The sequence below is a fragment of the Carcharodon carcharias genome (genome assembly GCF_017639515.1).
Source record: "Carcharodon carcharias isolate sCarCar2 chromosome 38 unlocalized genomic scaffold, sCarCar2.pri SUPER_38_unloc_5, whole genome shotgun sequence".
Classification (NCBI taxonomy): Eukaryota; Metazoa; Chordata; class Chondrichthyes; order Lamniformes; family Lamnidae; genus Carcharodon; species Carcharodon carcharias.
The window spans coordinates 277,121-294,192 of NW_024470809.1; the positions used below are offsets into that span (position 1 = coordinate 277,121).

Genomic DNA, 17,072 nt, shown 5'->3' on the forward strand with positions numbered 1-17,072 from the left:
GGAATAACAGTATAATTAATCAGGGAGTAACACGATAATTAATCGGGGGAATAACAGGATAATTAATCGGGGGAATAACAGGATAATTAATCAGGGGAATAACAGGATAATTAATCGGGGGAATAACACGATAATTAATAGGGGGAATAACAGGATAATTAATGTTTGCCCATCTCGGCGACGTTAAGTCTGGCGGGCACAAAGGTGCGCTGAGCGCAGACGGGGGGGTGGCGGGGGCGGGCTTGGTGGGGTGCCAGTGTAAGCCCACGTGCTCACAGTACCCCCGCTGAGACCTGTGTCAGAGCCTCGTCCGCTCTCCGCCCTGCCGCGGGGCACGGGCATCGCCAGCAGCGCCAGCCTCTGCCGCCCCACCCCTCACTCGGCCGCTTCAATGGGGGTAGGTCAGTGTCAGCCACGCCAGCCGGGTGTCTGGAGTCACGTGTCGGCACCAGACCGGGTAAGGCCGGCAGGTTCCTCTCCCTGCGAAGGGCATTCGCCAACCAGGGTGGGTTTTTAACAACAATCGATGGCCGTTTCCTGGTCTCCGTCACTGAGGCCAGGTCTTATTGACTGAGTTTCGTTCCCACCGGCTGCAGGGGTGGGGGGAGGCGGGGTTGGGATTTGGACCCGTGTCCCTCGGAGCATTAACCCGGCCCCTCAGGGTTACCAATCCACTGGGCATTCCCATCAACCCACTGTCTGTCCTGGTGTAACAGGCTCAAGAGGGGCTGAATGGCCTCCTCCTGTTCCTGTGTAACAGGCTGGAGAGGGGCTGAATGGCCTCCTCCTGTTCCTGTGTAACAGGGTTGGAGAGGGGCTGAATGGGCTCCTCCTGTTCCTGTGTAACAGGCTCAAGAGGGGCTGAATGGCCTCCTCCTGTTCCTGTGTAACAGGCTGGAGAGGGGCTGAATGTCCTCCTCCTGTTCCTGTGTAACAGGGTTGGAGAGGGGCTGAATGGCCTCCTCCTGTTCCTGTGTAACAGGGTTGGAGAGGGGCTGAATGGCCTCCTCCTGTTCCTGTGTAACAGGCTGGAGAGGGGCTGAATGTCCTCCTCCTGTTCCTGTGTAACAGGGTTGGAGAGGGGCTGAATGTCCTCCTCCTGTTCCTGTGTAACAGGGTTGGAGAGGGGCTGAATGGCCTCCTCCTGTTCCTGTGTAACAGGGTTGGAGAGGGGCTGAATGGCCTCCTCCTGTTCCTGTGTAACAGGCTGGAGAGGGGCTGAATGGCCTCCTCCTGTTCCTGTGTAACAGGTTGGAGAGGGGCTGAATGGCCTCCTCCTGTTCCCGTGTCACAGGCTGGAGAGGGGCTGAATGGCCTCCTCCTGTTCCTGTGTAACAGGGTTGGAGAGGGGCTGAATGGCCTCCTCCTGTTCCTGTGTAACAGGGTTGGAGAGGGGCTGAATGGCCTCCTCCTGTTCCTGTGTAACAGGGTTGGAGAGGGGCTGAATGGCCTCCTCCTGTTCCTGTGTAACAGGCTGGAGAGGGGCTGAATGGCCTCCTCCTGTTCCTGTGTAACAGGGTTGGAGAGGGGCTGAATGGCCTCCTCCTGTTCCTGTGTAACAGGCTGGAGAGGGGCTGAATGGCCTCCTCCTGTTCCTGTGTAACAGGCTGGAGAGGGGCTGAATGGCCTCCTCCTGTTCCTGTGTAACAGGCTGGAGAGGGGCTGAATGGCCTCCTCCTGTTCCTGTGTAACAGGGTTGGAGAGGGGCTGAATGGCCTCCTCCTGTTTTTATTGTGTGAGTGAGCATTAATTGGTGTTTCTCTCTCTCTCTAGGTCTCTATGTGACACTGTGTGTGGGGCAGGGGTGTGAATGCAGTGACCCTCACCCCCTCCCCCCTCAGGGTGCGGAGAGGCCGGGCGCTGAGCCCCCTGACCCCACCCTGACCCCGGGCATCGTGCCCCCGAACCCGGGCACTGTGCCCCCCCGACCCCAGGCACTGTGCGCCCCTTGACCCCGGGCACTGTGCACCCCCTGACCCCAGGCACTGTGCGCCCCCTGACCCCGGGCACTGTGCGCCCCCCGACCCCGGGCACTGTGCGCCCCCTGACCCCGGGCACTGTGCGCCCCCTAACCCCAGGCACTGTGCCCCCCCCGACCCCGGGCGCTGTGACCCCCCCCCCCCGATTCCGGGCACTGTGACCCCCCTGACCCCAGGCACTGTGCCCCCCCGACCCTGGGCACTGTGACCCCCCTGACCCCGGGCACTGTGCGCCCTGACCCCGGGCACTGTGCCCCCTAACCCCGGGCGCTGTGCCTCCTGACCCCGGGTGCTGTGCCCCCTGACCCCAGGCGCTGTGCCCCCTGACCCCGGGCGCTGTGACCCCCCCCTTGACCCCAGGCACTGTGACCCCGCCTTGACCCCGGGCACTGTGACCCCCCTGACCCCGGGCACTGTGACCCCTCCCTGACCCTGGGCACTGCGCCCCCTGACCCCGGGCACTGTGACCCCCCCCCCTGACCCTGGGCACTGCGCCCCCTGACCCCCCCTGACCCCGGGCACTGTGACCCCCCCCTGACCCTGGGCACTGCGCCCCCTGACCCCCCCTGACCCCGGGCACTGTCCACGATGCTGAGCAATTCTCGAGCCGGTTGCCTGAAGGATCCTGAGGTGGCCGAGCTTTTCTACAAGGACGACCCAGAGAAACTGTTTGTCGACCTGCGAGAGATCGGCCATGGGAGCTTCGGGGCTGTTTACTTTGTGAGTGTCCGAGCTGGTGGCGTGTCGGTCAGTCCCTCAGTCCCTCGTCCCTCAGTCCCTCGTCCCTCAGTCCCTCAGTCCCTCGTCCCTCAGTCCCTCGTCCCTCAGTCCCTCAGTCCCTCGTCCCTCAGTCCCTCGTCCCTCAGTCCCTCGTCCCTCAGTCCCTCAGTCCCTCGTCCCTCAGTCCCTGTCCCTCAGTCCCTCAGTCCTTCGTCCCTCAGTCCCCGTCCCTCAGTCCCTCAGTCCCTCGTCCCTCAGTCCCTCGTCCCTCAGTCCCTCAGTCCTCATCCCTCAGTCCCTCGTCCCTCAGTCCCTGTCCCTCAGTCCCTCGTCCCTCAGTCCCTGTCCCTCAGTCCCTGTCCCTCAGTCCCTGTCCCTCAGTCCCTCGTCCCTCAGTCCCTCATCCCTCAGTCCCTGTCCCTCAGTCCCTGTCCCTCAGTCCCTCGTCCCTCAGTCCCTCATCCCTCAGTCCCTCGTCCCTCAGTCCCTCGTCCCTCAGTCCCTCATCCCTCAGTCCCTCGTCCCTCAGTCCCTCGTCCCTCAGTCCCTCGTCCCTCAGTCCCTCGTCCCTCAGTCCTTCGTCCCTCAGTCCCTCAGTCCCTCAGTCCCTGTCCCTCAGTCCCTCAGTCCCTGTCCCTCAGTCCCTCAGTCCCTCAGTCCCTGTCCCTCAGTCCCTGTCCCTCAGTCCCTCAGTCCCTGTCCCTCAGTCCCTCGTCCCTCAGTCCCTCGTCCCTCAGTCCCTCAGACCCTCAGTCCCTGTCCCTCAGTCCCTCAGTCCCTCAGTCCCTGTCCCTCAGTCCCTCAGTCCCTGTCCCTCAGTCCCTCAGTCCCTCGTCCCTCAGTCCCTCAGTCCCTCAGTCCCTCAGTCCCTCGTCCCTCAGTCCCTCGTCCCTCAGTCCCTCAGTCCCTGTCCCTCAGTCCCTGTCCCTCAGTCCCTCAGTCCCTCGTCCCTCAGTCCCTCAGTCCCTGTCCCTCAGTCCCTGTCCCTCAGTCCCTCAGTCCCTCGTCCCTCAGTCCCTGTCCCTCAGTCCCTCAGTCCCTGTCCCTCAGTCCCTGTCCCTCAGTCCCTCAGTCCCTGTCCCTCAGTCCCTCGTCCCTCAGTCCCTCGTCCCTCAGTCCCTCGTCCCTCAGTCCCTGTCCCTCAGTCCCTCAGTCCTTCGTCCCTCAGTCCCCGTCCCTCAGTCCCTCAGTCCCTCGTCCCTCAGTCCCCGTCCCTCAGTCCCTCGTCCCTCAGTCCCTCGTCCCTCAGTCCCTCAGTCCCCGTCCCTCAGTCCCCGTCCCTCAGTCCCTCGTCCCTCAGTCCCTCGTCCCTCAGTCCCTGTCCCTCAGTCCCTCGTCCTTCAGTCCCTCAGTCCCTGTCCCTCAGTCCCTCAGTCCCCGTCCCTCAGTCCCCGTCCCTCAGTCCCTGTCCCTCAGTCCCTCGTCCCTCAGTCCCCGTCCCTCAGTCCCCGTCCCTCAGTCCCTCGTCCCTCAGTCCCTCGTCCCTCAGTCCCTCAGTCCCCGTCCCTCAGTCCCTCGTCCCTCAGTCCCTCGTCCCTCAGTCCCTCAGTCCCCGTCCCTCAGTCCCCGTCCCTCAGTCCCTCGTCCCTCAGTCCCTCGTCCCTCAGTCCCTGTCCCTCAGTCCCTCGTCCATCAGTCCCTCAGTCCCTGTCCCTCAGTCCCTCAGTCCCCGTCCCTCAGTCCCCGTCCCTCAGTCCCCGTCCCTCAGTCCCCGTCCCTCAGTCCCCGTCCCTCAGTCCCTCGTCCCTCAGTCCCTCGTCCCTCAGTCCCTCAGTCCTCATCCCTCAGTCCCTCGTCCCTCAGTCCCTGTCCCTCAGTCCCTCGTCCCTCAGTCCCTCGTCCCTCAGTCCCTCATCCCTCAGTCCCTCAGTCCTCATCCCTCAGTCCCTCGTCCCTCAGTCCCTGTCCCTCAGTCCCTGTCCCTCAGTCCCTCAGTCCTTCGTCCCTCAGTCCCTGTCCCTCAGTCCCTCAGTCCCTGTCCCTCAGTCCCTGTCCCTCAGTCCCTCAGTCCCTCGTCCATCAGTCCCTCAGTCCCTGTCCCTCAGTCCCTCGTCCCTCAGTCCCTCGTCCCTCAGTCCCTCAGTCCTTCGTCCCTCAGTCCCTGTCCCTCAGTCCCTCAGTCCCTGTCCCTCAGTCCCTGTCCCTCAGTCCCTCAGTCCCTGTCCCTCAGTCCCTCGTCCCTCAGTCCCTCGTCCCTCAGTCCCTCGTCCCTCAGTCCCTGTCCCTCAGTCCCTCAGTCCTTCGTCCCTCTGTCCCCGTCCCTCAGTCCCTCAGTCCCTCGTCCCTCAGTCCCTCGTCCCTCAGTCCCTCGTCCCTCAGTCCCTCGTCCCTCAGTCCCTCGTCCCTCAGTCCCTCAGTCCCTGTCCCTCAGTCCCTCGTCCCTCAGTCCCCGTCCCTCAGTCCCCGTCCCTCAGTCCCTCGTCCCTCAGTCCCTCAGTCCCTGTCCCTCAGTCCCTCGTCCCTCAGTCCCCGTTCCTCAGTCCCCGTCCCTCAGTCCCTCGTCCCTCAGTCCCTCGTCCCTCAGTCCCTCAGTCCCCGTCCCTCAGTCCCTCGTCCCTCAGTCCCTCGTCCCTCAGTCCCTCAGTCCCCGTCCCTCAGTCCCTCGTCCCTCAGTCCCTCGTCCCTCAGTCCCCGTCCCTCAGTCCCTCGTCCCTCAGTCCCTCGTCCCTCAGTCCCTCAGTCCCCGTCCCTCAGTCCCCGTCCCTCAGTCCCTCGTCCCTCAGTCCCTCGTCCCTCAGTCCCTGTCCCTCAGTCCCTCGTCCTTCAGTCCCTCAGTCCCTGTCCCTCAGTCCCTCAGTCCCCGTCCCTCAGTCCCCGTCCCTCAGTCCCTGTCCCTCAGTCCCTCGTCCCTCAGTCCCCGTCCCTCAGTCCCCGTCCCTCAGTCCCTCGTCCCTCAGTCCCTCGTCCCTCAGTCCCTCAGTCCCCGTCCCTCAGTCCCTCGTCCCTCAGTCCCTCGTCCCTCAGTCCCTCAGTCCCCGTCCCTCAGTCCCCGTCCCTCAGTCCCTCGTCCCTCAGTCCCTCGTCCCTCAGTCCCTGTCCCTCAGTCCCTCGTCCTTCTGTCCCTCAGTCCCTGTCCCTCAGTCCCTCAGTCCCCGTCCCTCAGTCCCCGTCCCTCAGTCCCCGTCCCTCAGTCCCTCGTCCCTCAGTCCCTCATTCCTCATCCCTCAGTCCCTCGTCCCTCAGTCCCTGTCCCTCAGTCCCTCGTCCCTCAGTCCCTGTCCCTCAGTCCCTCGTCCCTCAGTCCCTCATCCCTCAGTCCCTCAGTCCTCATCCCTCAGTCCCTCGTCCCTCAGTCCCTGTCCCTCAGTCCCTGTCCCTCAGTCCCTCAGTCCTTCGTCCCTCAGTCCCTGTCCCTCAGTCCCTCAGTCCCTGTCCCTCAGTCCCTGTCCCTCAGTCCCTCAGTCCCTCGTCCATCAGTCCCTCAGTCCCTGTCCCTCAGTCCCTCGTCCCTCAGTCCCTCAGTCCCTGTCCCTCAGTCCCTGTCCCTCAGTCCCTCGTCCCTCAGTCCCTCAGTCCCTGTCCCTCAGTCCCTCAGTCCCCGTCCCTCAGTCCCTCGTCCATCAGTCCCTCGTCCATCAGTCCCTCAGTCCCTCGTCCATCAGTCCCTCAGTCCCTGTCCCTCAGTCCCTCGTCCCTCAGTCCCTGTCCCTCAGTCCCTGTCCCTCAGTCCCTCAGTCCCTCATCCCTCCGTCCCTGTCCCTCAGTCCCTCGTCCCTCAGTCCCTCAGTCCCTCGTCCCTCAGTCCCTCATCCCTCAGTCCCCGTCCCTCGTCCCTCAGTCCCTCGTCCCTCAGTCCCTGTCCCTCAGTCCCTGTCCCTCAGTCCCTCGTCCCTCAGTCCCTCAGTCCCTCGTCCCTCAGTCCCTCAGTCCCTGTCCCTCAGTCCCTCGTCCCTCAGTCCCTCGTCCCTCAGTCCCTCAGTCCCTGTCCCTCAGTCCCTCAGTCCTTCGTCCCTCAGTCCCTCGTCCCTCAGTCCCTCGTCCCTCAGTCCCCGTCCCTCAGTCCCCGTCCCTCAGTCCCTCAGTCCCCGTCCCTCAGTCCCTCAGTCCCTCGTCCCTCAGTCCCTCGTCCCTCAGTCCCCCGTCCCTCAGTCCCTCAGTCCCCGTCCCTCAGTCCCTCATCCCTCAGTCCCTCGTCCCTCAGTCCCTCGTCCCTCAGTCCCCCGTCCCTCAGTCCCTCAGTCCCTCAGTCCCCGTCCCTCAGTCCCTCGTCCCTCAGTCCCTCAGTCCCTCGTCCCTCAGTCCCTCAGTCCCTCAGTCCCTCAGTCCTTCGTCCCTCAGTCCCTCGTCCCTCAGTCCCCCGTCCCTCAGTCCCTCAGTCCCCGTCCCTCAGTCCCTCAGTCCCTCGTCCCTCAGTCCCTCAGTCCCTCGTCCCTCGGTCTCTCGTCCCTCAGTCCCTGTCCCTCAGTCCCTCAGTCCCTCGTCCCTCAGTCCCTCAGTCCTTCGTCCCTCAGTCCCCGTCCCTCAGTCCCTCGTCCCTCAGTCCCTTGTCCCTCAGTCCCTCATCCCTCAGTTCCCGTCCCTCAGTCCCCATCCCTCAGTCCCTCGTCCCTCAGTCCCTGTCCCTCAGTCCCTCGTCCCTCAGTCCCTGTCCCTCAGTCCCTCGTCCTTCAGTCCCTCAGTCCCTGTCCCTCAGTCCCTCAGTCCCCGTCCCTCAGTCCCCGTCCCTCAGTCCCTCGTCCCTCAGTCCCTCGTCCCTCAGTCCCTCAGTCCTCATCCCTCAGTCCCTCGTCCCTCAGTCCCTGTCCCTCAGTCCCTCGTCCCTCAGTCCCTGTCCCTCAGTCCCTCGTCCCTCAGTCCCTCATCCCTCAGTCCCTCAGTCCTCATCCCTCAGTCCCTCGTCCCTCAGTCCCTGTCCCTCAGTCCCTCGTCCCTCAGTCCCTGTCCCTCAGTCCCTGTCCCTCAGTCCCTCAGTCCCCGTCCCTCAGTCCCTCGTCCCTCAGTCCCTCGTCCCTCAGTCCCCCGTCCCTCAGTCCCTCAGTCCCCGTCCCTCAGTCCCTCATCCCTCAGTCCCTCGTCCCTCAGTCCCTCGTCCCTCAGTCCCCCGTCCCTCAGTCCCTCAGTCCCCGTCCCTCAGTCCCTCGTCCCTCAGTCCCTCAGTCCCTCAGTCCCTCAGTCCCTCAGTCCCTCAGTCCTTCGTCCCTCAGTCCCTCGTCCCTCAGTCCCCCGTCCCTCAGTCCCTCAGTCCCCGTCCCTCAGTCCCTCAGTCCCTCGTCCCTCAGTCCCTCAGTCCCTCGTCCCTCGGTCTCTCGTCCCTCAGTCCCTGTCCCTCAGTCCCTCAGTCCCTCGTCCCTCAGTCCCTCAGTCCTTCGTCCCTCAGTCCCCGTCCCTCAGTCCCTCGTCCCTCAGTCCCTCGTCCCTCAGTCCCTCATCCCTCAGTTCCCGTCCCTCAGTCCCCGTCCCTCAGTCCCTCAGTCCCTCGTCCCTCAGTCCCTGTCCCTCAGTCCCTCGTCCCTCAGTCCCTGTCCCTCAGTCCCTCGTCCTTCAGTCCCTCAGTCCCTGTCCCTCAGTCCCTCAGTCCCCGTCCCTCAGTCCCCGTCCCTCAGTCCCTGTCCCTCAGTCCCTCGTCCCTCAGTCCCTCGTCCCTCAGTCCCTCAGTCCTCATCCCTCAGTCCCTCGTCCCTCAGTCCCTGTCCCTCAGTCCCTCGTCCCTCAGTCCCTGTCCCTCAGTCCCTTGTCCCTCAGTCCCTCATCCCTCAGTCCCTCAGTCCTCATCCCTCAGTCCCTCGTCCCTCAGTCCCTGTCCCTCAGTCCCTCGTCCCTCAGTCCCTGTCCCTCAGTCCCTCGTCCCTCAGTCCCTCAGTCCTCGTCCCTCAGTCCCTCGTCCCTCAGTCCCTGTCCCTCAGTCCCTCGTCCCTCAGTCCCTGTCCCTCAGTCCCTCGTCCCTCAGTCCCTCAGTCCCCGTCCCTCAGTCCCTCAGTCCCTCAGTCCCTGTCCCTCAGTCCCTCGTCCGTCAGTCCCTCAGTCCCTCAGTCCCTGTCCCTCAGTCCCTCGTCCCTCAGTCCCCGTCCCTCGTCCCTCAGTCCCTCGTCCCTCAGTCCCACGTCCCTCAGTCCCTCGTCCCTCAGTCCCTCGTCCCTCAGTCCCTCGTCCCTCAGTCCCTCAGTCCCTGTCCCTCAGTCCCTGTCCCTCAGTCCCTCAGTCCTTCGTCCCTCCGTCCCTGTCCCTCAGTCCCTGTCCCTCAGTCCCTCATCCCTCAGTCCCCGTCCCTCGTCCCTCAGTCCCTCGTCCCTCAGTCCCTCAGTCCCTGTCCCTCAGTCCCTCGTCCCTCAGTCCCTCGACCCTCAGTCCCCCGTCCCTCAGTCCCCATCCCTCGTCCCTCAGTCCCTGTCCCTCAGTCCCTCAGTCCCTCAGTCCCTCGTCCCTCAGTCCCCCATCCCTCAGTCCCCCATCCCTCAGTCCCTGTCCCTCAGTCCCTCGTCCCTCAGTCCCTCGTCCCTCAGTCCCTCAGTCCCTGTCCCTCAGCCCCTCGTCCCTCAGCCCCTCGTCCCTCAGCCCCTCGTCCCTCAGTCCCCGTCCCTCAGTCCCTCAGTCCCTCAGTCCCTCAGTCCCTCGTCCCTCAGTCCCTCATCCCTCAGTCCCTCGTCACTCAGTCCCTCATCACTCAGTCCCTCAGCCCCTTGTCCCTCAGTCCTCGTCCCTCAGCCCCTCGTCCCTCAGTCCCCGTCCCTCAGTCCCCGTCCCTCAGTCCCTCAGTCCCCGTCCCTCAGTCCCTCGTCCCTCAGTCCCCGTCCCTCGTCCCTCAGCCCTCATCCCTCAGTCCCTCAGCCCCTCGTCCCTCAGTCCCTCGTCCCTCAGTCCCCCATCCCTCAGTCCCCCGTCCCTCAGTCCCCCGTCCCTCAGTCCCTCGTCCCTCAGTCCCCCGTCCCTCAGTCCCCCGTCCCTCAGTTCCCCGTCCCTCAGTCCCCCGTCCCTCAGATCCTCGTCCCTCAGATCCTCGTCCCTCAGATCCTCGTCCCTCAGATCCTCGTCTCTCAGACCCTCGTCCCTCAGATCCTTGTCCCTCAGTCTCCGGTCCCTCTCTCTGTTTCTCTCTCTTTCCCTCTCTTTCACACTCTGTCCCTCTCTCTTTCTCTCTCTTTCTCTCACGCTCTGTCCCTCTCTGTTTCTCTCACGCTCTGTCTCTCTCTGTTTCTCTCTCTCTCTCTTATGCTCTGTCCCTCTCTGTTTCTCTCTCTTTCCCTCTCTCTTTCTCTTACGCTCTGTCCCTCTCTGTTTCTCTCACGCTCTGTCTCTCTCTGTTTCTCTCTCTCTCTCTTATGCTCTGTCCCTCTCTGTTTCTCTCTCTTTCCCTCTCTCTTTCTCTCACGCTCTGTCTCTCTCTGTTTCTCTCTTTCCCTCTCTCTCTCTCTCTCTCACGCTCTGTCTCTCTTTCTCTCTCTTTCCTTCACGCTCTGTCTCTCTCTGTTTCTCTCTCTCTCCCTCACGCTCTGTCTCTCTGTTTCTCTCTCTTTCCCTCTCTCTTTCTCTTATGCTCTGTCTCTCTGTTTCTCTCTCTTTCCCTCTCTCTCACGCTCTGTCTCTCTCTCACGCTCTGTGTCTCTCTGTTTCTCTCTCTTGCCCTCACTCTTTCTCTCACGCTCTGTCTCTCTCTCTCTCTCACGCTCTGTGTCTCTGTTTCTCTCTCTTTCCCTCACTCTTTCTCTCACGCTCTGTCTCTCTCTGTTTCTCTCACTCTTTCTCTCATGCTCTGTCTCTCTCTTTCCCTCTCTCTTTCTCTCACGCTCTGTCTCTCTGTTTCCCTCACTCTTTCTCTCACGCTCTGTCTCTCTCTGTTTCTCTCTCTTTCCCTCTCTCTTTCCCTCACTCTTTCTCTCACGCTCTGTCTCTCTCTGTTTCTCTCACTCTTTCTCTCATGCTCTGTCTCTCTCTGTTTCTCTCTTTCCCTCTCTCTTTCTCTCACGCTCTGTCTCTCTCTTTCCCTCACTCTTTCTCTCACGCTCTGTCTCTCTTTGCTTCTCTCTCTTTCCTTCTCTCTTTCCTTCTCTTTCCCTCACTCTTTCTCTCACGCTCTGTCTCTCTCTCTCTCTCACGCTCTGTGTCTCTGTTTCTCTCTCTTTCCCTCACTCTTTCTCTCACGCTCTGTCTCTCTCTGTTTCTCTCACTCTTTCTCTCATGCTCTGTCTCTCTCTTTCCCTCTCTCTTTCTCTCACGCTCTGTCTCTCTCTTTCCCTCACTCTTTCTCTCACGCTCTGTCTCTCTTTGCTTCTCTCTCTTTCCTTCTCTCTTTCCTTCTCTTTCCCTCACTCTTTCTCTCACGCTCTGTCTCTCTCTCTCTCTCACGCTCTGTGTCTCTGTTTCTCTCTCTTTCCCTCACTCTTTCTCTCACGCTCTGTCTCTCTCTGTTTCTCTCACTCTTTCTCTCATGCTCTGTCTCTCTCTTTCCCTCTCTCTTTCTCTCACGCTCTGTCTCTCTGTTTCCCTCACTCTTTCTCTCACGCTCTGTCTCTCTCTGTTTCTCTCTCTTTCCCTCTCTCTTTCCCTCATTCTTTCTCTCACGCTCTGTCTCTCTCTGTTTCTCTCACTCTTTCTCTCATGCTCTGTCTCTCTCTGTTTCTCTTTCTCTCACGCTTTGTCTCTCTCTGTCTCTCTCTGTTTTTCTCTCTCTGTCTCTCACTGTTACTCTCTCTTTCCCTCTCTCTTTCTCCCAAGCTCTGTCTCTCTCTGTTACTGTCTCTGTCTCTCTCTATTTCCCTCACGCTCTGTCTCTCTCTGTTACTGTCTCTGTCTCTCTCTGACTCTCTCTCTTTCCCTCACGCTCTGTCTCTCTCTGTTACTCTCTCTGTCTCTCTCTCTTTCCCTCACGCTCTGTCTCTCTCTGTTACTCTCTCTGTCTCTCTCTCTTTCCCTCACGCTCTGTCTCTCTCTGTTACTCTCTCTGTCTCTCTCTCTTTCCCTCACGCTCTGTCTCTCTCTGTTACTCTCTCTGTCTCTCTCTCTTTCCCTCACGCTCTGTCTCTCTCTGTTACTCTCTCTGTCTCTCTCTCTTTCCCTCACGCTCTGTCTCTCTCTGTTACTCTCTCTGTCTCTCTCTCTTTCCCTCACGCTCTGTCTCTCTCTGTTACTCGCTCTGTCTCTCTCCCCCAGGCGAGGGACATGCGAAGCAGTGAAGTGGTGGCCATTAAGAAGATGTCATACAGCGGGAAGCAGTCCAACGAGGTAATAGCCTGTGTGAGGGAGGGGGAGATGTGTCGGGAGGAGGGGGAGGGGGAGACGTCTTGGGGGAGGGGGGGGAGAGACATGTCGGGGAGGGGGAGACGTGTCGGGGAGGGAGGGGGAGACGTGTCGCGGAGTGGGGAGGGGGAGACGTGTCGGGGGGAGGGGGAGACATGTCGCGGGGTGGGGAGGGGGAGACGTGTCGGGGGGAGGGGGAGACGTGTCGGGGGGGGAGGGGGAGACGTGTCGCGGGGGGAGGGGGAGACGTGTCGGGGGGGAGGGGGAGAAGTGTCGGGGGGGGAGGGGGAGACGTGTCGGGGGGGGGAGGGGGAGACGTGTCGGGGGGGGAGGGGGAGACGTGTCGGGGGGGGGAGGGGGGAGACGTGTCGGGGGGGGAGGGGGAGACGTGTCGGGGGGGGGGAGGGGGAGACGTGTCGGGGGGGGAGGGGGAGACGTGTCGGGGGGGGAGGGGGAGACGTGTCGGGGGGGAGGGGGAGACGTGTCGGGGGGGGGGAGGGGGTGACGTGTCGGGGGGGAGGGGGTGACGTGTCGGGGGGGAGGGGGAGAAGTGTCGGGGGGGGAGGGGGAGACCTATGGGGACTCCCTGGGGGTCTCTGATTTTGGGGGGGTCTCTGGTTTTGGGGGGGGTCTCTGGATTTGGGGGGTCTCTGGTTTTGGGGGGGCTCTGATTATCGTGTCTCTGGTTTTGGGGGTGTGTCTGGATTTGGGGGGGGCTCTGGTTTTGGGGGGTCTCTGGTTTTGGGGGGGCTCTGATTATCGTGTCTCTGGTTTTGGGGGGTGTCTGGATTTGGGGGGGCTCTGGTTTTGGGGGGGTCTCTGGTTTTGGGGGGTCTCTGGATTTGGGGGGGTCTCTGATTATCATGTCTCTGGTTTTGGGGGTGTGTCTGGATTTGGGGGGTGCTCTGATTATCATGTCTCTGGTTTTGGGGGTGTGTCTGGATTTGGGGGGTGCTCTGATTATCATGTCTCTGGTTTTGGGGGTGTGTCTGGATTTGGGGGGTGCTCTGATTATCATGTCTCTGGTTTTGGGGGTGTGTCTGGATTTGGGGGGGTCTCTGATTATCATGTCTCTGGTTTTGGGGGTGTGTCTGGATTTGGGGGGGTCTCTGATTATCATGTCTCTGGTTTTGGGGGTGTGTCTGGATTTGGGGGGGGCTCTGGTTTTGGGGGGTGTCTGGATTTGGGGGGTGCTCTGGTTTTGGGGGGGTCTCTGGTTTTGGGGGTGTGTCTGGATTTGGGGGGGGTCTCTGATTATCATGTCTCTGGTTTGGGGGGGGTCTCTGGTTATCATGTCTCTGGTTTTGGGGGGGTGTCTGGTTTTGGGGGGGTCTCTGGTTATCATGTCTCTGGTTTTGGGGGGTCTCTGGTTTTGGGGGGGCTCTGATTATCGTGTCTCTGGTTTTGGGGGGTGTCTGGATTTGGGGGGGCTCTGGTTTTGGGGGGTGTCTGGATTTGGGGGGTGCTCTGGTTTTGGGGGGGTCTCTGGTTTTGGGGGTGTGTCTGGTTTTGGGGGGGTCTCTGATGCTCTTTTGACTCTTTCAGAAATGGCAGGACATTATTAAGGAGGTGAAATTCCTGCAGAATCTCCGACATCCAAACACCATTGAATATAAAGGCTGCTACCTCCGGGAGCACACAGCCTGGGTAGGTGCACAGGGCGATCCCACACCCCTCAACCCCACCTCCCCAACACCCCCCACCCACCCCCCCCCTCCGGGAGCACACAGCCTGGCTAGGTGCACAGGGCGATCCCACACCCCTCAACCCCACCCCCCCCTCCCCTCCGGGAGCACACAGCCTGGGTAGGTGCACAGGGCGATCCCACACCCCTCAACCCCACCCCCCCCTCCCCTCCGGGAGCACACAGCCTGGGTAGGTGCACAGGGCGATCCCACACCCCTCAACCCCACCCCTCCCTCCCCTCCGGGAGCACACAGCCTGGGTAGGTGCACAGGGCGATCCCACACCCCTCAACCCCACCCCCCCACACCCCCCACCCACCCCCCCTCCGGGAGCACACAGCCTGGCTAGGTGCACAGGGATATCTCACCCCCTCCCTGATCCGGAGCCTGTTTCCCCCCCCCGATCCGGAGCCTGTTTCCCCCCCCCCCCGATCCGGACCCTGCTCCCCCCCCCCCCCGATCCGGAGCCTGTTTCCCCCCCCCCGATCCGGACCCTGTTCCCCCCCCCGATCCGGAGCCTGTTTCCCCCCCCGATCCGGAGCCTGTTTCCCCCCCGATCCGGAGCCTGTTTCCCCCCCCCCGATCCGGAGCCTGTTCCCCCCCCCGATCCGGAGCCTGTTTCCCCCCCCCCGATCCGGAGCCTGTTTCCCCCCCGATCCGGAGCCTGTTCCCCCCCCCGATCCGGACCCCTGCTCCCCCCCCCCCCCCGATCCGGAGCCTGTTTCCCCCCCCTGATCCGGAGCCTGTTCCCCCCCCTGATCCGGAGCCTGTTCCCCCCCCTGATCCGGAGCCTGTTCCCCCCCCCGATCCGGAGCCTGTTCCCCCCCCGATCCGGAGCCTGTTTCCCCCCCCGATCCGGAGCCTGTTTCCCCCCCCGATCCGGAGCCTGTTCCCCCCCCACGATCCGGAGCCTGTTCCCCAATCCTGGAGCTGGAATGCGATCCAGATGATGTCTGCTCTCCGCTGCTTCTCACTGTCTCTCTGTCTTTTCCAGTTGGTGATGGAATATTGTCTGGGATCAGCCTCTGACTTGCTGGAGGGTGAGTATAGAACGGACACTGAGGTCATGTTCTGGGTCCCTGTCACTCTGCGTCACCGACACCCCCACCAGCATTAACACCCTGTCACTCTGCGTCACCGACACCCCCACCAGCATTAACACCCTGTCACTCTGCGTCACAGACACCCCCACCACCATTAACACCCTGTCACTCTGCGTCACATACACTCCCACCACCGTTAACACCCTGTCACTCTGCGTCACAGACACCCCCACCAGCATTAACACCCTGTCACTCTGCGTCACATACACTCCCACCACCGTTAACACCCTGTCACTCTGCGTCACCGACACCCCCACCAGCATTAACACCCTGTCACTCTGCGTCACAGACACCCCCACCACCATTAACACCCTGTCACTCTGCGTCACAGACACCCCCACCACCATTAACACCCTGTCACTCTGCGTCACAGACACCCCCACCACCATTAACACCCTGTCACTCTGCGTCACAGACACCCCCACCACCATTAACACCCTGTCACTCTGCGTCACAGACACCCCCACCACCATTAACACCCTGTCACTCTGCGTCACAGACACCCCCACCACCATTAACACCCCGTCACTCTGCGTCACAGACACTCCCACCACCATTAACACCCCGTCACTCTGCGTCACAGACACTCCCACCACCGTTAACACCCTGTCACTCTGCGTCACAGACACTCCCACCACCATTAACACCCTGTCACTCTGCGTCACATACACTCCCACCACCGTTAACACCCTGTCACTCTGCGTCACAGACACCCCCACCACCATTAACACCCTGTCACTCTGCGTCACATACACTCCCACCACCGTTAACACCCTGTCACTCTGCGTCACCGACACCCCCACCAGCATTAACACCCTGTCACTCTGCGTCACAGACACTCCCACCACCATTAACACCCTGTCGCTCTGCGTCACCGACACCCCCACCACCATTAACACCCTGTCACTCTGCGTCACAGACACCCCCACCACCATTAACACCCTGTCACTCTGCGTCACAGACACTCCCACCACCATTAACACCCTGTCACTCTGCGTCACAGACACTCCCACCACCATTAACACCCCGTCACTCTGCGTCACAGACACCCCCACCACCATTAACACTCTGTCACTCTGCGTCACAGACACTCCCACCACCATTAACACCCTGTCACTCTGCGTCACAGACACTCCCACCACCATTAACACCCTGTCACTCTGCGTCACAAACACTCCCACCACCATTAACACCCCGTCACTCTGCGTCACAGACACTCCCACCACCATTAACACCCTGTCACTCTGCGTCACAGACACTCCCACCACCATTAACACCCTGTCACTCTGCGTCACAGACACCCCCACCACCATTAACACCCTGTCACTCTGCGTCACATACACTCCCACCACCGTTAACACCCTGTCACTCTGCGTCACCGACACCCCCACCAGCATTAACACCCTGTCACTCTGCGTCACAGACACTCCCACCACCATTAACACCCTGTCGCTCTGCGTCACCGACACCCCCACCACCATTAACACCCTGTCACTCTGCGTCACAGACACCCCCACCACCATTAACACCCTGTCACTCTGCGTCACAGACACTCCCACCACCATTAACACCCTGTCACTCTGCGTCACAGACACTCCCACCACCATTAACACCCCGTCACTCTGCGTCACAGACACCCCCACCACCATTAACACTCTGTCACTCTGCGTCACAGACACTCCCACCACCATTAACACCCTGTCACTCTGCGTCACAGACACTCCCACCACCATTAACACCCTGTCACTCTGCGTCACAAACACTCCCACCACCATTAACACCCCGTCACTCTGCGTCACAGACACTCCCACCACCATTAACACCCTGTCACTCTGCGTCACAGACACTCCCACCACCATTAACACCCCGTCACTATGCGTCACAGACACTCCCACCACCATTAACTCCCTGTCACTCTGCGTCACAGACACCCCCACCAGCATTAACACCCTGTCACTCTGCGTCACAGACACTCCCACCACCATTAACACCCTGTCACTCTGCGTCACAGACACCCCCACCACCAGTAACACCCTGTCGCTCTGCATCACAGACACTCCCACCACCATTAACACCCCGTCACTATGCGTCACAGACACTCCCACCACCATTAACTCCCTGTCACTCTGCGTCACAGACACTCCCACCACCATTAACACCCTGTCACTCTGCGTCACAAACACTCCCACCACCATTAACACCCCGTCACTATGCGTCACAGACACTCCCACCACCATTAACTCCCTGTCACTCTGCGTCACAGACACCCCCACCAGCATTAACACCCTGTCACTCTGCGTCACAGACACTCCCACCACCATTAACACCCTGTCACTCTGCGTCACAGACACCCCCACCACCAGTAACACCCTGTCGCTCTGCATCACAGACACTCCCACCACCTTTAACACCCC

The 17,072-nt window shown here is 61.5% G+C and overlaps 1 protein-coding gene across 1 annotated transcript in view; it reads left to right on the forward strand.

Moving 5' to 3' along the window:
* Nucleotides 1-2,488: 2,488 nt before the first annotated feature.
* Nucleotides 2,489-17,072, forward strand: part of LOC121274835 (serine/threonine-protein kinase TAO2-like) — a 144,802-nt gene continuing 130,218 nt past the window's right edge. Inside the window, exons 1-4 of the mRNA XM_041182201.1 lie at nt 2,489-2,699; nt 11,784-11,855; nt 13,416-13,517; nt 14,550-14,595. Coding sequence (XP_041038135.1) covers nt 2,568-2,699; nt 11,784-11,855; nt 13,416-13,517; nt 14,550-14,595 — 352 coding nt within the window. The 5' untranslated portion in view covers nt 2,489-2,567. The remainder of the gene's footprint in view (nt 2,700-11,783; nt 11,856-13,415; nt 13,518-14,549; nt 14,596-17,072) is intronic.